This window comes from Miniopterus natalensis, chromosome 9, assembly GCF_054644295.1.
Source record: "Miniopterus natalensis isolate mMinNat1 chromosome 9, mMinNat1.hap1, whole genome shotgun sequence".
NCBI lineage: Eukaryota > Metazoa > Chordata > Mammalia > Chiroptera > Miniopteridae > Miniopterus > Miniopterus natalensis.
The window spans coordinates 59,891,099-59,916,468 of NC_142089.1; the positions used below are offsets into that span (position 1 = coordinate 59,891,099).

General features: G+C 47.0%; 1 protein-coding gene across 1 annotated transcript in view; it reads right to left on the minus strand.

The window, feature by feature from the left end:
* The window catches only part of ABCA4 (ATP binding cassette subfamily A member 4), a 120,307-nt gene that overhangs the window by 32,919 nt on the left and 62,018 nt on the right, over positions 1–25,370 (minus strand). Inside the window, exons 16-30 of the mRNA XM_016209832.2 lie at positions 23,366–23,570; positions 19,817–19,882; positions 17,111–17,200; positions 15,230–15,404; positions 13,299–13,430; positions 12,220–12,359; positions 11,615–11,752; positions 10,488–10,681; positions 9,369–9,453; positions 6,474–6,679; positions 6,087–6,135; positions 2,532–2,791; positions 1,573–1,697; positions 1,009–1,107; positions 7–193 (exon numbers count right to left, since the gene is read on the minus strand). Coding sequence (XP_016065318.2) covers positions 7–193; positions 1,009–1,107; positions 1,573–1,697; positions 2,532–2,791; positions 6,087–6,135; positions 6,474–6,679; positions 9,369–9,453; positions 10,488–10,681; positions 11,615–11,752; positions 12,220–12,359; positions 13,299–13,430; positions 15,230–15,404; positions 17,111–17,200; positions 19,817–19,882; positions 23,366–23,570 — 2,151 coding nt within the window. The remainder of the gene's footprint in view (positions 1–6; positions 194–1,008; positions 1,108–1,572; positions 1,698–2,531; positions 2,792–6,086; positions 6,136–6,473; positions 6,680–9,368; positions 9,454–10,487; positions 10,682–11,614; positions 11,753–12,219; positions 12,360–13,298; positions 13,431–15,229; positions 15,405–17,110; positions 17,201–19,816; positions 19,883–23,365; positions 23,571–25,370) is intronic.

Genomic DNA, 25,370 nt, shown 5'->3' on the forward strand with positions numbered 1-25,370 from the left:
AGGTACCTGAGGGGGCGGGAGGCCCCCTGCACCCTCGGGGCACTCAGGGAGCATGGTGAGCTTCTCCCTGGTGCTGCACTGGCAGGAGGGCGAGGGGTGGTCAGGTGTCCATTTCTGCTTCTGGAACAGGTGAGTGACGTTCGGGGACACAGAGGGTGTCTTCCAGGGGGTTGAGTTGCCACAGGGGTACTCCCTCAAGGAAGACAAGAAAATATTTCACAACCAGCTTCAAAGTTGAGAAAAAGTCCTAGAAATGAGAAATAGTGCCCCGCCCCTCCTTCTTAGCCTTCCTGTCCTCTGAGTCCCACATTTTCTTCCTACACTCTTAGAGGTCAGTTTCTGCTCAAGAAAAATGAAGACTAGGGTTTTTTTTATTGACTTGGTGTGGGACAGGGGAATAATTATCTAGTCTGTCGACAGATTTTTCTCTGTTTTCTCTTCTGGTGGCTCTAGCTATTGAGAGACAACAAATAAAGGAGGAATTTGAAATTAGTCTATTTTGGTCCTAATCCATAGCTCTGAAAAAACTGAATGAGAGAAGCAGTTAAAACTGTGGTAAAGTTTTAGGATTCTTGGTGGATTTCAACTGCCCTCTAAAACTCTCTTCTCTATACTTACAGCAATAATTGAAAGTTGCCCTTGTATGGAATTAATACCATTCTAGGTCCAATTACACAACTGACATTCCCCATCTCCCTCCTTCCCCTGTTCAGATTCCTTTCAAATAAGATGTGGGAAGCATAAATCAACTTAGTATGCAACTTTTGATATTGAGAGTTACAGACATAAAGAGTTGTGCAATGCTGCAGGGGCTTCCTGTGAGGCAGTGAACACCTTTGCTGCAGGGGATGAAGAAGCAGGTGAGTGGTGGGCAGGGAGATGCAGGGTCTACGTAGTACAGAGTGGGACTGAGACGGGGCCTATCTCAACCCTGTGTTCCCGGTACCCCACCATCTGGGTCTCCCAGGGCAGCTGTTGGTGTTAGGACAGGGGTGCACAGAGACTTACGGAAGCCACTCTTCCTTTAGGCAGCGGTTGCCAAAGCCTGGCTTGTTCAGGAGGACGTCTGCTAGTGCTGCAAGCTGCTCATTGCCTGGCTGGTCCATGCTAGACAATGTGAGAAGGGCTCATTCAATGGACACGTAACTGGGACAGAGGGATAAAGCAGCCAACATATAGCTCAACAAATGTTTTATTGAGTGGTTACTACATGCCAGGCCTGTACACAAGGCACATAATGCTGCTTTGGGTGGTTATAGGTCTTCTAGGAAGGGGGCAGCCTCCCCAAACATGCCCAGTGATCTGATGGCATATCGCCTGTGCCCTGCAAAGATGAAGCTGCAACCACTCACCAAACCTTCGCTTTCTCTTTCCTTACTCCTGGCCGTCCGGGTTATCCGCTTGGCATCACTTTTCCCAAGTGGCGGGCACCTTCATGTCCTTTCTGAGGGCAGCCCAAGGCCCCTTACTAGGTTGGTGACTATCAGGGGGCGGGGAAGGTCCAAGCAGCATGTGCCCTAGGAGGCCCACATCCTGGAGGCAAATGATCGCCTCTGGGACAAGTCTCCGTACCTGAAGAAGGTGTACTGCCGCCCATACATCCAGGGGTGAAGGGTCAAAGCAGGATAGTCACCAAAAGGAGGGACGATCAGGGACAGCATCAGAGCCAAAAACACAAAGGTGGCCGGGAGCACAATCTGCGGGGAAGTAAGCATGGCAACGTGGGCTGTGACCGGTGGTGTGTAAAAGACACACTCACACACACACACGCACACGTTCATCCTTTTAAACGTTTACCCTGCAGCCTCATAACTGGGCCCTGGCGGAAGGTCAGGCTTCTGGGGAACGCTATGCGCAGCATGTGCGAGGGCAAGACATGGAGGAGAAAACAGAAGGTCCCGGGAACCTTGAAGGGGGTGAAGTAGGCCGACACTGAGCACTGGAGGAACCCCGCCAGGTGGTTCCGGCTGGTTGGCGTGTCGCACACACTGAACGGTCACGTGTTCGACTCCCTGTTAGGGCGCAGGGCTAGGTTGTGGGTTCGATGCTCCAGTTGGAGAGCGTAAGGGAGGCAACCGATTGATGTTTCTCTCTCTAAAATCAATAAACATATCCTAGAGTGGGGATTAAAACAAACCACCAAAATACTGAAGTAGGCCAGCGCTTTGCCAGAGGTGAACCAGAGTTTCTTTTTCTAAATAAAAAGATACAAAGAAAAAAAGAGGGCAGTGACCTTGATATGTAGGGTCACTGCAAAAATGAATGAAAACATGGCTTTACCCTTTATTGTAAAAATAATAACAATGTTGACAGATTCACTATTATTCTATTTTCTCTGCTTAGTGAGGTCGGATACTCAGAGAAGCTTTGTGTTAAGCAAGAATCAAAATAAAGGTTGGCAAGGAGGAAACAAAGGCAACAGAACTTAAAGAGAGTGCTCACTGCTGTGCCTGACCCCTGTGCACGGAAAGCCTGGCAGGGGATGGGGAGACCAGGAGCCACCGAGCAAAGCCAAAGGGCCACAGTGCTACCTGGGCCAGGAAGTCCTCACGGCTGCGGACCGAATGGTGGAGTCGCTTGACCAGCAGCGCCTGCACGTGCTGAGTGAGCAGCCGGGCTCCCGTGTTGAGCCTCCCGCGCTGCTCCTCTGGCTCCCGGGGAGGCTGGCCATGGGTGGGAGCAGCTGGCTCCCCAGAGCAGTTGGAGCCCTGGGGAGTCTGTGTCACCTCCTTGCTAGGGCCAGAACAGGGGTGTCGCAGGCTGATGGTTTCTCTTTTCTGCTGAGTGCTGCCTGAGGATGAATTAGTAATTTAGAAAAAACACCCACAAGGTCTGTCTCTCATGTGCTATTTTTTTCTTACTGCATTAGATTTCCCTTCATTTAAATCAGCAACAAAATATCAGGCCAGGTAGGTTAATAAACTTTTAAAAATTCTGTTGTTTAGTGTAAATCATCTACAGGCAGAATAAACTGAAATCATTTAAATATTCTCTATAATAGTTCAAAGGAACAAAACAGATCTAAATGCACTGAGAGGTGGAAAACATATTGCTAATTAGCAGATGACATGTATAATAAGATCAAATTTATGTTAGAGGGTGTATACATCATATACAAAGAGACATCATATTTTCTAAACATACACATTCATAACTGCCAAGCTTTGACAGATTGCCTATCAACCATTGACAGAGGTTACCACCACAGGGCAGAGCTGGGTAAGGGGTGGGGGATGAAGTGGGAAGGGTGATTTTAGCTTTTTTTGTATAATTTGACATTTTTTTACAAAAAAGTATGTTCACGTATAACCTGTGTATTAAAAGAAAAGTAAAAGGCAGAGTCAACTTGGTTCTTTCTAAATTTTTAGAGGCCAGTGTGAAGTGGTGGAAAGACTAATGAACTAGGAGTTGAGAGACCTGGGTTCGAATTCTGACTCTTACTAGATAAATTTGGCTAAGTGGCTCAAGCTGCCTGAATCCAAGTTTTCTCTTCTGTAAAATGAAAATGAGAACATTTCACAGGGTTGTTGTAAACGTCAAATGAGCTAACACATGTGAATGTGCTGTATATACCATTGCAGGTTATCGGTTATATTGAATCTATAGTTTATCATTGTTCAATGTTCATTTGCAGAGCATGTTGTTGGACATAGAGGGAGAGCCTGGAGGACCTCTGGTTGGTCCCCAGCTGCTGTTTTAACCCGCCTAACGTACCTCAGGACAAGGGCAGCTGCAAAGGGAGCTGGAGCAGCTCAGTCATCCCTTCAGCTAGCATTCTCAGGCACCTGCAATGCAACAGGCCTGGCTACTCAGAGCAGGAAGAATTTCTGCCGACGCTCATCGATTACAGGGCGCCAGTCCTAGCTCTCCAGTCTCTTTTCTCCTGTTTGGGGCTCATATTTGATGTGTGCTGTGGCCGGCCTTCCCTCTGGATGCCTGCTGCCTCTCTTCATGTCTACCCCTGATGTCCCATCCAGCCTGGAGCCCACTGTCCCAGCCAGAGTGAAGTTCGTAGTTAGAATCCCAATTTGTCCCTGGCTCTGCTGCCCTCTAGTGGTAACTGGCTCTGAGCCACCCCCTTCAGAAGTGGCAGGGGCCCTCTTGGTACCCTGAAACCAGTGAGTCCAATGAAGAGCTACTGGTTCCTTCAGACTGTTTCGACTATATCTGGAAATGTCCTCTAAAACGGAGCAAATTCAAAACAAATGCATTTAGTCATCTGAAAAATGGGGGGCAGTGAGAGTTTGGCACCGAGGGCACTAGATTTGAAAGCTAAAACCAGCAAGCAAGACTCAAAAGCCTGTATGACTTTAGGCAAGTCATTCAACCTGTGTGAGCTCAGTTTCCCAGGGTAGGGTTAATCCCTGCCTTACCTATCTCATAGTGACAATCAAATAAAACAGCGGATGTTAAGTACTTTCCAAAGCATAGAAGGCTCACAAGTTTGAGGTAAGAGATGATTTGTAAATGGTGAGATTAGAGTGTCTAAATCTTAATCAGAAGTTGCATACTGTGTTAAGACTTGGCATGCATTAACTCATTTAATTCTCTCAACAGCACTAAAAGGTTGATACTATTATTATTTCCATTTATCAGATGAAGAAACTGAGGTACAAAGAGGCTAAGTATTTACCAAAAGCTACTCGGTTGGCAAATTGTGGAGCTCAGGCTTGGTGTTTGGTCAGTCTCATTCCAGAGGCTACATTCTTAATCTCCATCCTTGACTACCTCTTTGGAGCATTCCATTCTATGCCCAGGCTGGCTGGTCTTCTGACATGTAATTTATTCTTTTGAGAGGGCCTAATTACTAAGAAGGATTAGTGTCTTCAGATAAAAGACCCCAACTCTGGAATCCAGCATAGCTTCTGCTATAAATGAGCATATTTTCATTCTAGTCTTGGTTTTCATGCAAGTCTTTGACTTTGGCTAAGCTGAGAGAATTCAATTTCTGTGTCTTTAGAGTTGAAGAGAAATCCCTGGGCCCTGTGGTGAGCTGTCCGCACTCCCTCCAGAGGACTCCCTTTCACTCCCCATCTGCCAGGATGTCCACCTCTTCTGGCCACCACATCACATACCTGGGTCATGGAGCACATTTGGCTGGAAAATTTGACCATTGAAAGTTCTGGGCATAACTGATAAATAAACTTCTGGGATCTCTCATGAAGCAAGATGAAAACCATATTATTTAAGAGTTGGCACCAGAAACCCCACAGGGAGGAAACAGTTTTTGTACAGGAAAACACCATGATATGCCACACTGGATGGAAGGAGGTAACCAGTGGCAGGAGTTTAAGGCAGCAAAGGAGAATTGCCTCACAGCTTTGCTGGAGAGAGGAAAATGAGAGCCAGGGAGGAGCCAGGGAGCAGGCTTTATCAGCATGGGTGGATGCCTATTGTTCTTCGTTCTATCAAAGTAGCCGGTGTTGTGGCAGGTAACCCCTCTGGCATGTTCATCTCCCAGCCCCACCCTCCACGGTAAAACCTACTGCACTCATGAATGTTTTGTGTGGCTTAGAGGTTTAGGTAGAAATCACGAAAGATGGTACCGATGCTCACATATATAGAAGAGAGACCCCCAGAATCCACAGGAAAGATGGTCCCCACAGTTTCAAATTTCCACCGGGACGCTAAGTGTGGATTCAGGATAATTTTATCTTGGTCTCAAAGGGGATAGGGGGTCCTAGCTGGCATCTGGGTTGTATTTACTGTCACTGTTATCTCTAAGGGCTCTGCAGGCTATCACTCCTGCAGACAGGAGCTGATCAGAGGCCTGGAGGAGATAAGAAGAGGCGGTGAGGATGGTGAACTGGCAGGAACAGGGACCTGGCAGGCTGATGAGGAGTTCAGGTACAGGGAAGCTGACTCACCCAGTGTTCCCACCCAGACCTAATTCCATCTCTCCTTTCTTTGTCCTTCAAAGGAACCAAGAATGCCAAGTGCCTGTTATTTGGATGTCAGATAAATACTGTGAAGGAGTGTGTGCCTGTTTTGGTGTTTCGTGAGTTTTTCCTTAGATTCTCAAAATAGAGCTTAGGGAAGGGGTGCGGTGAGGGAAAAAGCCACAAACTCGAGCACTGTTCCAGTACCAGCGAACAGAGGTCCTGAGTCAGAGTTCTCTGTGACCTTCAGAAATATCTGTCAAGGGGAAAAAAGAGAGAATTTGATTTAGACATTCCCACTGTCAGAAAAATCTAAGCCAAGCTCAGTTTTGTTGGGGATTGCTTCATAATGGGAAGAAAACACATTATGACTCTTTATCTAAAAACATAGTCTTCTATAAACACGAAAGTGTATGCACACGGTGACCACGATTACATAAAATATGTATGCGTGTGGACAAAGGCAGGAGGAAGTAAGCCAAAAAATGAAGATAGCTGCTATACCTGGGTGGGGACTTATGGCTTTTTGCCTCCACAAAACTTGCCCCTAGTGTGAGACTTTTGCAAGTCTTCTAGCAATAACCTCTGCCTTACCTCTTCCAGGGGAGTGTCAGAAATTCCAAAACTACTGAGCCCCAGGTCAGCCAGTGTCTCCTCCAGCTCTCGGAAAAGGCTGGCGTAGGCCCTCTGCTTGAAATTCTTATTCGGAAGAAGGAAGATGAGTTCTTGGCCAATGCATTCCACCAGCTCTGCCTCCGGAACGTGGTGGCGAACCACCTCCATCAGCTCATTCACGTCCCCTAGGACAAGAGGAAAGACTGAGGTCCACTGTTTTCCAGAGCCTGGAAGACTGTCAGTTTGGCTGGGTCCCTTCTTCCTTCCCAGTTGAGGGAGGGGCATCTTGTTCCAAAGGGGTGACTCTTGTAGAGGAGTAACACTTGTTGATGTCCATTTTTAGCTTAGTTGGGTCCGTGATGGGCACTAAGGGGGGCAAACACACCACTAACTAGCTGTGCGACCTTGGGAGGTCATGCAATGCCCCCGAGCCAGTTTTCTCCTTTGTCCAATAGAATGTTCTGTCCCTTACACGTTATGTAACATTGGGCAGGTCAAATGCTAGTCTCTTCATTGGTGAAAAGGGGAAAATAATGGCATCGACTTAACTGCTATTTGTGAGAACTGAGTGAGTTAATTAATCCACGCAAGAAATTTGGAAGGATGCGCTTGGTGCGCAGATGAGCGTTGGTGTCTATTGTTATCATGAGCATCATCTCTAGTAAGAAAGCACTTGTCATTATTGCTGCTCACTTGTATTCACCACAAGCCTGAGGGTTAAGTCGCTTTCATTTGCCTGGTCTGGCCCAAGTTGTAGGAGACTTGCTCAAGAGGCATACCTAGACCTGGTAACTAAGCTGGGCGGGAACTCTCCTTTCTAAATCACACCCCATGCCGGTCTAACTTATTGGAGGACTGTGCCAGTTCCCTTACACCTGTCTCCTCAAACAAAACCAAACGTAATACCCAGCTCACAGCAGATGCAGGAGGGGGTTGAGGAGCTGTGGAGATGGACTGGGGGGATGGAGCGTGGGGTGTGTGGGAAAATGCCCAGTATCAAGTACTGACTGATATCCTCATATAATCGAAATTGCATTTTATGCACAAGTATGTATTACTTAAAAATTAAAAATCTAATTTTAAAGAGTTTAAAGCATCCATGTGAAAAGCCAGTCCCCTAGCCCATTATCCTGAGAGGAGGTCAAAGGTAAAGGGATTTGGGGGAATTGGAACCCAGCTGTCAAGTGCATTTCCACAAACCATCCTCTCAGGGCAGGATACCCAGTGGGTTCTTTTCATTTTTTGTTTTAGAAATGACCCACTTCAAGGGATTTCATGGCTTTCAACCAAAATCCTTCTCCCTAGCTGGACTGAAAGCTTGTTTAATGTCAAATCTGCAAGCCGGACCCAATTGTCTCCAGTTCAGGATGACTTCATGCAGAGTCTGGAGGCTCCTTGCATGAGGAAGCAGCTCTGCCCTAGCAGCTCTCTGGGGGTCACGTTCATTGTTCTCTTAGGAAGGAAGTCCAATATGAAGCTGCTGGATTCCCAGGAATTGTGTCTTAGATGTGTGTCAGCCTTTCCAGAGTGGTTCTTCAGGGCCGCTGGGAGGCTTGGGCGCCAGTGTGTGGTGCATGGGTGTGTACAAGGGAAAAGCCCTCCAGGGAGTGGGCTGGGGATTAGAAAGACATCTTCTCTGACTCGGGGTATGACTACTTACTGTGCTTACCATGCACAGCCCCCCTATTCCATCAAAAGAAAATAAACCTTTATTTAGAAACCAAAGAATATTTTAAAAAATCACCCAACATCCAACTTGATTTTGGTGCACCACAGTAATTAGTTTTCATTTTTAAAAATTATCAATTTCTTGACCAAGATTCCCCCTGGGAGGGAACCTCAGAAAGCAGGAGGAACCCACAGCCAAGCCTGCTAGGAAGCAGACAGACAAATGTCACCTTAAAAGGATGTGTTGTGTTCACCATGGGTTCTGTCATTGCAAAGAGAGGGGGAGAAGTGAAAATGATGAGACTCTGGGCATTTCCCTCAAATTTTAAGCATAGTACAGAAGTATTGTCCAGTTTCTTTGTTTCACCAGATGTTAGTTTGTAAATTCCTCAGATTTAGAGAAAAAAAAAATTGTGCTAAGTAGGAAAGTTTGTTTTTTCTTTGATAAGCAGATACTTTCCCACTTCATTTACCTGGGACAGTCCACAGGTTTAGTATTGCTCCTATTTAGGGATATGGGGCTTGTGGATTACATTTGAAAAGACACCCCAGGGGAGGGGTTGGAGGTGGGCATTAGGGGAGAAATGCAAAGAGTTGTTGGCAATCACTCAGGGTTCCTAAGAGCAGATCCTGGGAGTGAATATTTCTATGGTGACGGCCTCTCCTCTGCGTCACCCTTGAGGTGGGGCACCTCTTACAAGGTTTAATGCACCCTAATCCAAGGGACAATTGTTGGAAAATTGGTAAATTGAGGGGAAAGTTAAGAGTAACCAAGATGAGCAATAGCCCACAGATACGGCATCTGTACAGCGCATTTGACTCTCTGGAAAAGTTCACCATGGTTCCACCAGGAGGCTCCACCTGGTACCTTTAGAAGGCCCTCCCTCCTGGCACTCAGGCATGTGGCCTGGAGCCAGGGCAGGAGGACCCCAGGAATGGAGGCTCAGTTATAGGCGAGGGCACTGAGTGAACAAAGACTCCTCATTAAAGGGAGAGGGCCCTCAGGAGCATGACTTTGAAAATCCTTTTGGGAATGGAAAAAGAAGCTCCAAGAAGGAGTTGAACAATTGCATGCCCTGGACTTGAGAAGCACATTGAGTATTCTGGTCACTTGCATTAAAATGCATAACAGCAGGAGACACACCCAACAATACCGAGAGGTGATCACCAGACAAGAACCAAGATATGGCCTGCCCCAGCCCTTACCATCCAAGACTTGTTCTGGAGTGATCTCATCTACATGGGCTGGACACCTGATGGAGAAAGCCTTAGGTGCACAGCTGCAGGTCCCCTACAATAGACAGACACCAGTCACTTCAACGGCAGCATCTCCCTAATGTGGAGTGTCGTCACCACCATGCCTTATTTGTTTCTCACCACCAAGTGTGGTCAACACATTTTTCTTCACAGGTTTAATCTATTACTTCATCTGAGCATTTTGAAGGTGTAGCTATTTGATCTTATCCTGTGACTCAGGCACAGAGAGTAGAAGAACCTCAAAGGATCCCTTGGCTTGTCATTGCTTATGTGACAGGAGTAGGTCTGACTGTGCAAGACCTTCTGCTCCTCCCTCCCAGGGGGTGCATGCTGGGCTGTGGCACTACACCCAGGACAGGAAAACCCCAGAGCAGCCAGACGCTTAAACTACAGGGGCCAGAAGCATCAGTGACGCTACAGTCCAGTAAAGCATGACCGCCTGAATGTTGTTCGTAATACTTTTCTCACTTATCTTCACCACATCCCTGGGAAGCAGAATCAGAGATTATTAGTTTCATTTTCTGTATGCAAAAAACACAAGGAATTAAGTCGTTTGCCTGGGATGACACAACTCGTCCGTCCACCTTGTGGCTCACACCTGAACTCGGATCTCCTGACACGCTAGGTGGTATTTGGGGGCTTCATTATTTTTAGGTTAAGACTCCAAGGAAGCCTTTTCTTAGCTTTCATTTACCAGTGGAATCAGGGGTCGATTAAGGAACAGAAATGGTGGAATGGAACAAAAGGATGCTTAAACAACTACTCTCCTTCAAACAGTATAACCTTGCAAAACAAGACATAACTTATATGTTGCACCACACAACCTGTGTCATTTAGGGTTCTAGAGTACAAGAACCTTAGGTCATTTAAAACCAGTTGTTTCGTTTGGGGTAAAGCATCTCCGCAGGAGGGTTTGGAATGTCAGTTCATCAAAACCTGCAAATGGCCCGAGAAACAAAGAGGGCAATTCCGGTGTCCGGAGCCTGCTTTGGGTGGAAAGTCCAGACGGGCAGCACCGTGCCGTGCATCCTGCCCCCCGGGACAGCTCCCTCCCGGGCGGACGCGTACCTCACAGCCCGTCCTCCGGCCCTGGACGCTTTTCATCTTGCGCACCAAGGTCAAGTAGAAGCCCGTGCCAAAGCAGTTCTTCAGGAAGAGCGGGGTGCCCGAGCAGCAGAGCCTCCCCTGGGAAATGATGGCGATGCGGTCCCCAAGGAGGTCGGCCTCGTCCATGTGGTGAGTGGACATGATGATGGTTCTGCCTGCAAGGGCGGGGCGGGGGTCACAGGGCAGGCTAAGCTGGGCTTGGCGAGGGAGGGTGACCAGCAACTTCCCCACTACATGGGTCCAAAACTGCGGCTTAATGAATAAAATCAAGTATCTGCAGCATAATAACAGCAATAGCACCCTGCCTGTCACACAGCACTGCCCATCAGGCAGAGGATGTGATTCAGACCAATCACCGTATAGGGGACGTATTTATCATGGTCAGTCACTGTCCGCTGAGTTTTAGACGTATAGTCTCTGGATCACTGAGCACTGCATTTATAATTTTTGCAAAGCACACAAAGACTCTATCTCTCTCATGCTAGCTGGAAATGTCATTTTAAAAACACACACACACAAAACTGCAATGAGGATTCCCGGATGGCAAATGGGCCACAGGATTGAACCACGCCCTCCCTTTTGTGGGTGCTGGGCACTGTCTGCTGCCCTTCTGGATCTGCAGTCTCTGGTTGGAGGGCCCTATGGTGGGAAGAGAAGTACCATTCTGAGACATCGCCATCGGCAGCAGTCTGCTGGGGCCAGGATGCTGGCACGTCAGCCTCACACCTCATCCTGAGTGGCCACTCAGTGGCTGTGGAGCTTCCTGGGACATTTGCAGGTGACTTGGGTCTCTTTAGTCAAAGGGGAATTTCACTTAAAGCTGCACCCATTGTTTGAGACAGAAGAGTTGAGAGAAGTTTTTAGAATATTTTGGAAAGAAGGCTGCTCCGTTAGTGACTGCCTGCTTACATTTGTGTAAAACTCTCAGGAGGCTTCTGCTGGAACTTAGATTCACCCAAGTCACCGAGGAGGCCCCCGTGTGAGTATAGTATGGCTGTTACTATACACTCAGTTACCAAATGCCAGGTCTGAGGGAGCAGGGATCACAGATGAAGCTTCAGTGAGAGCACAGGGCACCGAGGCATTACCTGAGCGATACTTCAGGAGCAGGTCCCAGATGGAGCGTCTCGAGTAGGGGTCCACGCCAGAGGTAGGCTCATCCAGCACGACCACCTTGGCATCGCCCACGAAGGCTATGGCGACGGACAGCTTCCTCTGCATGCCACCTAGAGGTACAGGTGGGGCTGGGTCACCGGGGCTGTGGAGGACAGGATGGGAAAGGCCCGTGGCCGGTGTCATGAGGGGGTTACCCTAACTCTGGCAGTGGTTTGATGCCACCTCCTTAGATGCTTATGCAGCCTTCAAGCACTCAAACCCTAGTGGGGTGCAGGCCTCTTTCAGTGCAGAAGAGGCCATCTCTGCTTCTCAGGACTAGACCTTCTGAAGGCTGTTGTCACATTTTAGTTCAAACACATAAACATCAGAACAAATACAACCCAGGCTGCTATGTTCCAGGTGGGAAATGGTCCAGAGGGCCTGCTCTAGATGCTCAGAATCACTTTATACAAGTGTTCCAGCCCTTAGGATGTCTCTTGTTATAAGCCTTAGAACACACACACACACACACACACGCACATCCCGTGCACTGGGGAACAATGGTATCTGTAGCACTGCCTTTTCCATCACCGAGCACCTGACAGATCCTGAGCTTCTTCATTCCTCTTGTGGTGGAGGCCCGTGTCCTCCAGCATGGCCTCCGTCTCCAGCTGGGCCTCGTCCCAGGACTTGCCTTTCAGCTGGGCGTAGAACAGGATGTGCTCAGCCACTGTGAGGCTGTGGGGATGGGGCGACAAGAAAGGCAGTGGGCTCAGCAGATCCGCCTCTAGCAATTTAACTTACAGAAATAGCTAAGGATGAGCACAGAGGTTTAGCATCAGGATGTTTGTCATGGTGTCATTTATAATAGAAAACAAAACAAAAAACAGACCTTGCTAAAATAGCTAATAAGAGGGGACAGCTTAAATAGTACATTTATACAATGGCACAGTATGTAAACATTAACAAGTATTTTTAGAAGAATATGTAATGACATGAAAAGATGTTCGTGATATTTTATATTAAAAGAAAGCAAGCACATTTTTAAAAAAATGGCAGTTTACAAAATTGTATGCAGAGTTTTACTCTCTTTTATAATTTTAAAGTGTATGTGCATATCTATATGTGCATAAGAGAAAGTCTTGAAAAATTATATACCCAGGTGTTATCAGTGGTTATCTCTGGGTGTAAAATTATAGGTGACTTTTATTTTCTTCTTTTAATCTGTATTTCCTTCTTTCCTTTCTCAATGACTATATAGAACTCTTTAAATAAGAAATACAAGTTTGGAAAAAAAGCAACTGAAAGCCTCCTGAAAAGTCAACTTTCAGTGTCTGGTTTAAGAGAGAAAATGGGGAAAATGGGACACTGGTCTCCTCTCTTGGCAGAGGGAGCACTTCAGAGCTGAGCAAGGGGCCCAAGGATCAGCCACCTCTCAGAGAAGAAGGTGGTCACTCTTATGAGGGAGGAGACCTCAGGTCCAAGTACCACAGGCACACCTGAGGGCCACCTCCCATTACAAGCAGGACAAAGGACTCTGAACATGGGGAAACCAAGCAAGGGTGTTGCCTCCTGCTTCCAGAGCTGGCATCCCTGTGCTGGGCTCTAGAGAACATGTGTGTTGGGGGCAGGGTAAGAATGAGACATGGGGAGGGTCTCAATTCCCGTTCTACTTACTGGTGGAACAGGATGTTGTGCTGGGGACACATGCCAAGGCTCTGTCGGACTGTAGCCAGGCTGGTTTCAATGTCCTTTCCCCCAATGAGCACAGTCCCTGATGTCGGTGGCAACAGACCTGTCAGGATGGACCTGCCGAACACAGAAGCCAGTGGCAGAAAGGATGGCCTTGAGGAGTGCCTTGGGATGGCAGCCCTTACCCCAGGGTAGGTGAGGACTCTCACAGTGATTCCTGTCCATGGCTCTCAACTGAACCCAATTCATCCTTAGCTGTGGGGACCAACAGTTTCCCATACAGAGCTTAGCACCAATGTGTATGTCCAGGCCCAAATGAGATGACCACATCTGCCTTCTTTCCCTGCTTCTATTTATTTCCCAGTGTTCCCAGGTGGGCACCAGTGGGCCTCCAGGATTCCCAGCTGCAGAACATTCACTTACACCCCAAGGTCCCTCCCCAACTCAGCCATCACAGCTCTGGGTTCTCTGGGGGCTCAATAAAAAGTGTTCAGTGCCTGGGCCAATGCTTTGCCTGATGTCACCATTACAAAGCACAGAGGAAGGATCTTCATGAGAAGCCCAGGCATTCAATATGTATTTGTTGATTAACTGATTCAAGCCAGACATGACAATTACCACCAACCATATCATCTTTGGTTCCAAAACATAAAGAGCATAATAGCAAGGTTAGTCTTTTTTGGAAAATGAGAAATAATGACACCCACCTCATGAAGTTGTTGAGAGAAGTAAATGAGTTAATACCTATAAAGCACTTAGAAGAGTGCCAACATAAAGTAAAACTCAGAAATATTATTTGTATTAAACATTGTGTTTCAACCCCCAGGGGAAGCTGCATTTCAGCAGCCGATGAAGTAATGTGTTTGCCTGCGAGAAGGCCTGGGGTCCTGGACGGAGTTCTCTGACCATATTAGTGAATAAGCAGAAAAGTCAGAGGGATCCCACACTGCCCCACCCAGCTCTGGCCCTGAGTTCAGATACAATCTCAGGCTATCTGAATTTGTACTTAGCAGCTGAAATCTCTGTTGATCAACCACTAGAGGGAAACAGAACCAAATGCGATGGCACCAGCCCCACATTCCATTCACACTGAACCGCCCTCGGAGAACATTCCAGCGCAGGGTGTACACTGCTGTTCCTTCCTGGGGCTCTGAACGAAGCCAAAGGACTTCAGGGCTGCCTGTCAGTCACATGGATTCCTGCCCCCTGAGAGGGCCGCCTCTGCAGCAGCTTGGGAAACCTTAGCGCCTTAGTGTCCTCCTTCTCAGCAGATGGCGCTCAGGTCCCTTAAAAAAATGACTGGAGCTTCCAGAGCTGAGCGGCCTGCGCCCAGCCTTCCTCTTCCCTGAACTTGGCCTTCAAACACCAGGCTGTTACTCCTCTAGAGACTGCACCCTTTTTACTTTCTCCAGAACTACCACCAACCCTCCTAGGTAGGAAAAGGAATGCTCTTTGAAAATAAGTAGAACTCTACAGGCTGAGAGCATATGATGGTGATGGCCATGACTTTCTCACCACCACAGACGACAGTCACGCTGGTGAGGTGGGGGTGGGGGGTGGGCTTGCACTGTCAGAGACAAGAGACAGTTGTGGGAGGCCCTGGCTCTTCCCCCACTGAACCATTGCGGCTTGGTGGCCTCGGGAAGTCACTTCAACTGTCTGGATGTCTGCTTCCTTGGCACACATAGGTGGCGATAAACATAATCCACCTCCCTCTCCAACTTCAAATGAAACAATGTATGTCGGTGAGCACTGAATACTGCAGTGCGCTGTACGCATTCCTGGGACACAGACACAGAGCACATTTTCGTCACTGAAATTCAGTGGGAAAGAGTAGACTGGAGCTAAGAGGGAAAGAATAAAGCCAGAAAATGACAGGACAAATGGCGATCCAGCGTCCTTCCCCGAAGACTCACAAGGTGGTGGTTTTCCCCGCTCCATTGTGACCGAGGAACGCGGTGATCTGGTTCTCATAGAAGGTAATGCTAAGACGGTCCACGGCTGGCCTGCCATAGGGCTCAAAAATCTTCACCAGGTTTTTCACGCATACCCCAGGAGCCAGGCCTGGGGGCTCACGCTCAAAGAAGGAGTCTTGGAAGGAAAAAATGAACATGAGGTAAATATGACTTCTTAGTGCACATGTTCCCCCAAATCCTTTCTTCAGACCATTGCCTTCTGCCTATAATTTCACCTGCCCCCATGGCTTTAGCCATGAGCTTTGTAATAATAATGGTAATAATGGTAATAACACCTAACATTTGTTGAACAATTTCTATGTGCCAAGCACTGTTTCAAGTGTTTTCTATAGAATACTTCATCTCACCCTTTTAATGGCCCTATGGGGTACATATTATTATGACCATTTCTACAGATGAGGAAACCTAAGACTTAGAGACATCAAGTGTCCAATCAAGGTCACAGGTTCATGAGTGGCAGAGCTGGGATTTGAACCCCGAGTGCACTTACTGTCTATATGGGGAGTCAGCCCTAAACTGAATCTTCAGTCCCAGGCCCTCACTCCCAGCAGTCTATGGGGCATTTCCTTGTGGATTTCTGGTAGCAGCTCAGGCTCCTCATCTCCTTCCCAAACAACTTTGTCCTTCAGACTCTCCCATGTCCATTCCTGGAGCTGCCATTCTCCTTATCACCTTGGCTCAAATCCTTGAGGCAACTTTGACAACTCCAGAGTTTCTCCAATTAAGTGGGTGGGACAGTCCAGTTTTCTTCGATAATGTACCTCAAACTCAGCCCCTCCACTCTTCTACTCCCACATTCCCCTCCATTGCAGACCCTCATTACTGTGGTGTCCACCTCTCCCTGGCCTCCGGTCTCTCCCTGCTTAATTCACCCTATAGAGCACTACTTCATTTGCATCTTAACATTATAGTTCTGGTCATTTACATCCCAATACTTCTCTCTGTTCCTCCTGGCCTTGCCTATAACTGAGATGGGACCATCCTCCAACCCCTTGACTTTGGCCTTGGAATTCCACTCTAGGAGGAGAGTCATCCCAGGGGTGCTATTGACTGCAAACCACCTCTTTGAGGAGCTGTGGGCCACCACCCTCAGCCTTGTGAAATGGCACCTGGGTTTGGCCAGAAGCATGGAGGCCCGACGCCCTCATGCAATGTTGGGCAAAGTCCAGAGGCCAGGCTGCCTCTCTAAACCCAGGGTGAGAATAGCAAGAACGTTTTAGCATCTGCAGAGAAATGCATATGCTTAGGGAATGGAGAACACTGGAAGAGGTACAGAACTGGTTCAAGAGGGAAGGGAAGGGAGGCAAAGGCCAGGGGAACGCTTCTAGCCTTGTTCATTAGCTCAGCAATCATTAGGTAACCTCCAAGGCCAGGAAAGGCCTTTGCAGGCTTGAATGAATGGGCATCTAGATTTGTAAACCACAAGTGAAGTCAGCACCACTACACTCTCCCCCTGTGCACAGAAGCATTTATTTTTGTCTTTCCTTATAGCTCATATCCGCCTTAAGTCCCAGTGACCCAAGTTATTGTTCTTGCTAAATCCTCGGAAGTCAGCACATTTGTGCAACCCACTTGGGACTTGCCTAACAAGGGCACAAACGTACAACATACTTGGTATTTGCTTTCTCCAGGAAATATGCGTTCATGTCTGGCTGGGCCATTCATTCCGCAAACGTGCAGCTGGACCCTGGAGGAGCTATCAGGGTTAACCCTTGTCAACAGAGAACCAGTTTCCCGGGCTCCCCGTCATCCCAGTTCAGAGGTGGTTTGCTCGGGCCCTTTTCCTTGCCTCTGCTCTGCATTCTTTACTGAGGTTTTTACCATTTATTCCCTCTGGGTGTTCCGGGTCCTCCATTTCCTCCGTTACGGGTTCCGTCTTTTCCAGGACCCTTTCTTCTCTGGTTGAACAACCTGCACCAACCAGAAGCCACTGTTACTCTCTGTGAGAGCTGCACACCAGCAGAGGCAGGAAAGGAGGGAAGTGAGGTGGGGGCAGAGTTTCCTCCCATAACTGAAAAGTGCAGTTCCCTCCAAAGGCCAAGTCAGCATTCCCAGGGACCAGCCCTGAGCAGGGCCCTGCCAACCTCTGACCTGCCGGTCTGTGAGGTTCTGCAAGTGGCCGGCAGTGCCCCCAGTGGGCCACACTGTGTGACCTTTGCCCAGACCAAGGGGAGTTTTTTAACAGGAGTTTCATATCATCCCCTTAACATGCCAGCAGAGGCTCCTAATGTCAGACATTGTGATTAAAAATATATATTAACAAAATCAAGACTGAATTTGAAGTGGGTTAAATTTTTTAGCTGATCAGAAGTACTTTTCACTCCAATCTCAAGTGTGTCAAAGTCATGGCGAACCTTGAATAAAAGTCCATTCAAGGTGATGTAATGGGCAGCCAGCTTAATTTACAGATTGAGAAATGGTTTACCAGCGAAATCTACTTTTATGGACATTAAATATTTTGGGATTAACACCTGAATTGAGCCTGGTTGAGGTAAGGCTTGCACACATTGTGAAGTATAGTTTAAAAACACACACACATACACCACAGGCATGTCACATACACACATTCTCACATTCACACATACTCTCACACAACACACCCATACCCACCCACATATTCACACCCACCCACATACAAACAGCCACCCACACCTACACACACACACACACAGAGGCATTTTTTGTGTAACCTTGGCGTTTGGTTTAAAAGGACATCAGGACATCCTGGAAGGGGAAGAGAGGCAGGAGAGCGAGCCAGCCAGAGAGGGGAGCAGGGGGAAGGAGGAAACCGCTGTCGCCAAGCCTCTAAAGGCTCCAGCCTCCAGCGCACCCGCACGAGCAGGGGAGTTTATCATGCACCAGCCTGCCAGGGCCCCTCTGTCCATGCCGCCTCTAGATCTGCGGGTGGTGGGGGAGCAGGCACTGGGCCTGGTGGTCAGGGACCTGCCACCTCCAGAACTTCCACTTCTGTTTCCTGAAGGGTTTTAAAATCTATTGTCCACAATGCCTTTGATCACATTATTAGCTATGATACTGTACCAACGTGTAATAAAACAGCAGGAGGAAATATTCTTCTAAAAAGTTTAGTCATTGGAGTGAGTTCCTTCTCAGAAAATGTGGGCCCCAGTTCCAGATTTTGTCCCGCATGACCAGTGGGACCTCGGGCAAGACGCTGGCTGTCTCTTGGGCTCTATTCCTTCATCTGTGAAAGGAGGGGTCAGGGGGAGAAGCTCAGCTCTGTTCTGATTTTAGAGAGATTTTGGAATCTATTTCAGTCTAGACTGTGAGACAGGTGAAAAATATTTGGCTTCTGTTGGCAAAAATATGTGACTTATTTTTGAAGCAGTACATTTGTTTTAAGTTTTGTTTTTGTTTTTTTTTTTGAGAGGCAGAGTATCTGCTGAGAATGTAGAGGGGGAAAAAAGCCGACAAATGCTGATATTCATTGAAGTTAGGAATATTCCAGGAACATACTCTTGAAAATTCCCATTTATAACTTTATAGATTTATAAAATTCCCATTCATAACTTAATGGATTACAGCTCTGTTATAGTCGAAATTTAGAAGTTTATAGATAAACGAGACAGACAAATCAATGAAATGGAAAAATACTGAGCAGTGGAAGTGCTATTTGTTTGAATCATTTAAAAAAAGAAAAAAAGAAAAAAACTCACCTAAGCCTTTTAAAGGCCCTGGGCTAATCCTGGGAGAGAAAACAAACACCTATCTTAGTACTTAAAGGATAAATCCTGGCTCAGGCCCAACAGTACAAAGTTAAAAGCAGGTAGCTGAGGAACAAACAGATTGGAAAATATTTCCTTTGTTTCCAGAACCTCCCAGCTCCAGGGGAGTCCCCAGCTCTCAGGTCAGGAATGTCGCTGCCTTCTCATACCTCACAAAAGAATCTGTGGCTTTTCTAGAACTCTCCCTCCGGCCTCCTGTCCTGTTCAGTAGGGAAGGTAAATTTTATCTAAGCTGCATTCTGGCCAAATGCCCTTTCAGCCCTCTTCCTCAACCACTGTGAAGAGCAATACCAGGAGAGCCTGAGAGCGTTCGCCTTGAGATCACAGCTCTGTCCCAGCCCCTGGTGGAGCCCTTACCTAAAAAGAATGAATTAGTTCATATTTTGAAAAGGTGAAGAGAAATGAAAAAGGAGGCAGGAGAAGATGAATGCAAAGGTTCCTTCCTGGTTCCGTGGCTCTCTTTGGTTTAAATTGAGAAGCTGCAAAAGTCATTTGTACCCTGAAGTGGTTTGGCCTTCTTTTACTAAGGCAATTTAATCCACTGCGCACAAGTTGGGCAATGCTCAGCCACTCACCCTGGCCCAGCGACTCACAAAAGGTGGGTTCCCAGAGGCTGTGCGGTGGCTGAGCTCCCAGGAGGCGGCAGAGGAATTAGGAGTCACACACTTGATGTAGAGCCACCTCTGTAACCCACACATATCCCATGTATAGCCAAAGTAGTTAGCTCAAACTTTGAAGTTTTTGTGTGTGTTTTTTAATTTTTAAATTTAAAAAAACAACTCACCTTCACCTCCAAGCCAATAGGACTCTTGTAGAAGGAAGTACCAAGGAAGTGGGGTTCCATAGTCCCCTAAAAATAGACAGGGCAAATAAAGAGAGAAAACCCAAGCCATCTTGCCTTATCATGGTTCTATAAGATCTAGAATTTATCTATTTAAACTTCCAATTGTCACTATAGATATTTATAATTCATAAGCCGTTACGCAGCTACCCACAGGATACCACAGAGACAACTCCTTCCAACATGTTTTAATTCAAAAGGTCTTTTTTGGGGGGTGAAACCTGCAACACTAAGACTGATGATCTTGGTTGACAGTTTTTCTAAGAAAACATTTATTACAGAATTTAGTCTTGCCCTTTTCAATAATTCCTGGGTAATAATAATGATGCCAATCACTGACATTTGTTAGATGCTCTTTCTGTGTCAGGCATTACTGTTAGCACCTTCCATATGTTAAAGAATTTAATCCTCAAAACAACCCTAGGGGATAGGTGGTAGTAGTATTCTTGTGGATAAGGAAAGGGAGGCATACTGAATTGGAATCACCTGCCCAAAGTCACAGCTAATTAAACAGAGATGCTGGAATTCTAACACTGGTCAACTGGTTCTAAAACCAATGATTTAAACCCCCCACTCTGCTGGAACCATCTGGGTTTCAAGGAAAAGGTTCCCAAATTTCTTGTCCAGTTCCCTTAGCAAACTTTGTTCCCTGTAAAATGTTGGTTTTGACAGAATAATGTTCTTGCTTATTTAATAGTTATCCCATGTTTCATGGCCACTACTAGACTGTAAGCTCCTTTAGGGCAGGCCTGAGCCTGTCCTTTCCACCCGCTTTTCCAAGAACCTGGTGGTAAACCAAACACATAGGTGCTGCTCAGTAAATAGTTGTTAAACAAACTAAAGCCTTAGCTTAGCTGAAATAAAGCTCTTGAATTATGCACAAATTTCATTCTCAATACAGCTAATTTTCACTTATCTCCTTCTAATGGCCCAATGAGATAGAAAAAGCTGTGGCTGAGCAAGTTCAAGTGTATTGCTCAAAGTCACTGTTATGGATTGAACTGTGTAGCCTCCCCACCAAAAAATGATATTTGATGTCTATGATAGAATATAAAATATACTTGGTCTTCATTCCCAGTTTCTGGTAGAGCTCCTAAAATTCTTGGATTTTCCTGAGTGATAGGAGTGTCTTTTGTTATTCATAAGGAGCACAGTCGTCAACCGCACCTGAATTTATGCTAATAAGGTGATTCGGTGGGGCCCCTAAATAGCTTTAAGATGGGTCCCATCATCAGTAAAACAACAACATATAAAAAGAGGGTGGGAACTTTCAGCCCCACCCACCACCTCTGGGGAGGGGAAGGGGATTGGGGACAGGGTTATAAAAACTTGAACAATGACATTCAGGGAGCTTCCAGGTTCATGGGCATGTCAAGGTGCTTGGGGGATAATGCACCTGGAGAGAGTAGGGAAGCGCCACACCCCACTCCTCCTGTACTTTGCCCTATTCATCTCTTCTGTTTGTCTGTTCCTGAGTTGTATTCTTTATTATAAAGCTATAACTGTAAGTAGACCAGCTTCCTGAGTTTTAGTGAGTTGTTCTAGTGACATATTGAACTCCTGAATTTGTAGTCAGCTGCGCAAAAGTGTGGCAGACAGGGCACAGCATTTGCAGCTGGCATCTGAAGTGGGAGCAGTCTTGTGGGACTGAAACTGTGGGGTCTGCACTCATTCTGGAGAGTTACTATCAGAATTGAATTGAATTGAATTGTTGAACACCCAGTTAATATTGGAGAATTGCTTGGTGTTGGGAAAATGACACATTTGGTGTCAGAAATGGTATCAGAAACAAAGACACCAGACTCCTCAGAATCGCAGCCTTGTTTGGAAATAGAGTCATTGTTGGTATGATTAGTTGAGATTAAGTTACATTGGAGTAGGGTGGGCCCCTAATCCAGTGTTACTGGTGTCCTTATAAGGCGATGGCCAAGTGAAGATAGACAGACACAGAGAGAACGACATGCGAAGAAGGAGGATTTGAGTGATGCATCTACAATCCAAGAAAAGCCAAAGATTGCTGAGAAACCACCAGAAGCTGGAAAAGGCAGGGTAGGGTCCTTTACATGCAGGTTTCAGACGGATCTTGGCCCTGCCGACACCTTGACTTTGGACTTCTAGCCTCCAGAACTTTGAGATGATAAATTCTTGTTGTTTAAAGCCACCTAGTTTGTGGTGCTTTGTTATGACAGCCCTAGGCAACTAAGTAGTCACAGAACTGGGATCCAAACCCAGTCCTCCTGACTCAGCCTAGTGATCTTTTCCCTATTCTAGGTTTGCTGCCTACATATTTCTGCCAACAAATGCTGCCCTGAGATGATCTGAGAACTGTGAGTATGTCCTTTGCCAGGGAACAGGTCCAGGCTCCCTCTCCCCTGCCAGCTCCTGGCCACAACATCAAGAGCCAGGCCATGGATGCCATACCACAAGGTGGCTTTTGGTTGACTTGGAGACTACTCAAATGGAGGTGGGACTTCTCTAGCTACCAGGAAAGATTAATTTGAAGGAAAACCTGATTTCTACAAAGCAAATGAAAAGTGTGCAAATAGCCAGTTTTGATTCAGGAGCTGATTTTCCATGATGCAGATGAATAAGATATTTATCCACCCAAAGTAGGGTACCATTCTAGGCACTGAAACTCTAACAGTGAACAAAACAGACCATGGACTTGTTTTCCTGGGCCCATATTCTACTGGGAGAGGTCAATACACATACACATAAAGAAATATCATGTCAGATGGTGATTTTTAAAAAGCAAACTAGGACAATGGGACATTAGCACTGAAATATTATTAATAACATAGGGATAGATGTTTAGGTAGTTTCAGTCTGGAAAGAGTCCAGTGATAAGATGACATGTGAACAGAGGCCTGAACAAAGTAAGGAAGCAAACCTGTAGCTTGTGTGTGTGTGAGCGTGTGTGTGTGTGTGTGTAGAAACATGCTCCAGGCAGTGAGAGCAGCAGGAGCAAAGGCCTTGAGGAGGAAATGAACTCACTGTATTGAAGAACTACCAGTAAGGAGGCTGGTGTTGCTGCAGCAGAGAAACATGGGGTGATAGGAGATGAGGAACATAGTTGGAGGCGGGTGATGAAGCCTCTTGCAGGCCAGGGTTGGAACAATGGATTTTACTCTGAACAAGAGGAAAAGTCCCTGGAAGGACTTGAAGGTTGATACAGTTGGACCTAGATCCTGAAAGGATCTCCAAATACAGTGGGAGAACAGACTGGCAGGAGGTGGTAGTGGAAGGAAGAGGCCTGGACTGGGAAGCTTATGTGGAAGTGCTGACAAAAGATCGGGTCCTGGATCTTTTTCTCATGTGAAGCCAACAGCATTCACTTGAGGATTGTTCACTCCTGGATTTCAGTTTCAAATGCTGGCTCTGAGAGCCCAGACTGAAAGAGCTTAGAAAGAATGAGATTTAAACTAGATGAAAGGGAGAGGGCTGGGGGTCTGCAGCACCCAGTTACTTTTACCCTATGAATAGGACCCTTACCTGGAAACACCTGGTCAAGGTACCAGGCAAGAAAGCCATACAGAGCAGCATCAAGGAGCAGCATCTTCATGGACATCAGGAAACTGAACCCATCCCCTTCCATGGGACTATTCCCGATATTGCTCCACTGCAGCCCCAGTCCTTGCTCCTCAAAGCGAGCCAGGTACTCAGTGCCAAAGCCAAATGCCACAGGAGACAGCAGGCTCTGCAATGGGGCAGAGGGCACACAAGGTGAACAGAGGGTTTCTTACCCAACCCAGTAACACTCAGATGCTCATAAGGTGGGGGGGGGCAAAAGAGGGTCCTCGTGTGTTCAGCTGTAAAGCCACCCCAGGGAGGGCTTAAGGCAGTTTTCCCAGAGGACAAGAATTCTAGGAATGCCTCTCAGGTCTCAGAGAGCCCTGCCTGCTACCCACCGGGCCACCTCTCACCTGTTCAATGGAACACAGATGTGTAATGGGGAAGACGGACACAACGCAGCATAACACACAGAAAGCCCAAAGGTACTTGTCCACCTCCCTACCTTTTCACCTCTTTCTCCCTCATTCTTAAAAACAAAGAAACTAACTTGAGCTGTTTGTGAGAATCCCATTGGAAGGGTCCACAGTCATCAGTTTCCGAGGACAGGCTAGGGGGCCATGCAGGGGGTGGTCCCGTGCCCTCCTGAGGTCTGTCAGAGTCCAGAAATGCCTCAGATAACATTGACTATCTCACCTCCCTCATCTCCATACCCTTTTCTAGGTTCTCTGTGGAGAGTCCTAGTCAACTGAGCAGGAGTATGCAGGGAAGGTGTCTGAAGAGGAATTCCCCGGTCGAGTCCTCACGGCGGCCCCTGACCTGACAGAAGGCACATAACACAGGCAGAGGGATGGGCTGTTCCCATTTCCTCTGCTCAGAGGCCTCCCCAATAGTTTGGAGGACCTAGGATGGGGTTCAGAATCTCTGCAAAAAGAAGGGGTTCTCTAGCTATATGTTCACAAAAATCATTTAAAAAATCTCAGCCCATCCCTGATCCACACAGTTTCCAGAACTATAGCTTCTTGGTGGATCCACACACCCAAGAATTTCTCTATGGCCTCAAACTACTGACCATCCACCCAATATACCAAGACCGTCCAGCTCTACCCCCAGGCAGAGTCGGAAGGATTTCTTGCTACTAGCCCATTGTGATCATTTTAGAAAATTGAGTGCTGTAAACAGCAGCAATTAGTTTCTTATTTAAGAAATAGAAGGCAGATGCCTTGGCAGCTCTGGAGCCAAATAAATTTGAATTGTGAGAACAACTTAGACCTTAGATCTTTCCCCAACAAGAAGTGGGTGATAGTCCTTTCTCAACCTCACCGCACAGAGAACTGTGGACAGGGAGATTCTGGAGGACAAGGAAAGCTGCCCCCCCACAGCCCAGAAGCCTTTGGCCTGGTCAATGAGATGGTGAAAAAAGCCTGTTTGAAAACAATTAGGGTAAAAGACAGTGGTGTTTTGGAATTGTGAACTAAGAGGTCTCTAGGGCAATCAGAAGTTCAATTTCTGGAGACCTCTCCTGGCAAGAGGGCCTGACTCTGGACTGGCTCATTTCTGCACCCCTTTCTGTGTGCAGTGGTGGAACATGATAAAGACACTTGGAGAGCTGCCCCAACTGAAGTTCTTTTGGCGACAAACAAAACTTTTAATTCAGGGAAACATCTTTTTGGACAGAACAGTGAGGGGGCAAGCTCCCTTCCTTCTGAATCTTGTCAAACGCTAGGAAAAGAAAACTGAGTGAAATGGGCCTGGCTGTTTTCCCCTTGTGGATACACAAAGGACCTATGAGCTGAACTGGTTTTCAATTACTTCCCGGGGCAGACTAATCAAGCAGGTTTGGTGAGGAGGAACTGTCGCGTCACTCCCATTACCCTGGTGTCCTGAAACCTTACTGAGTCCCTCTGAGCCACAAGGCAAGGTGGCTCCCTTCAAAGGGCGGGCCAGTCCTCTGAGATTGCTACAGGCCCCTCAGAGGAACTGTGTC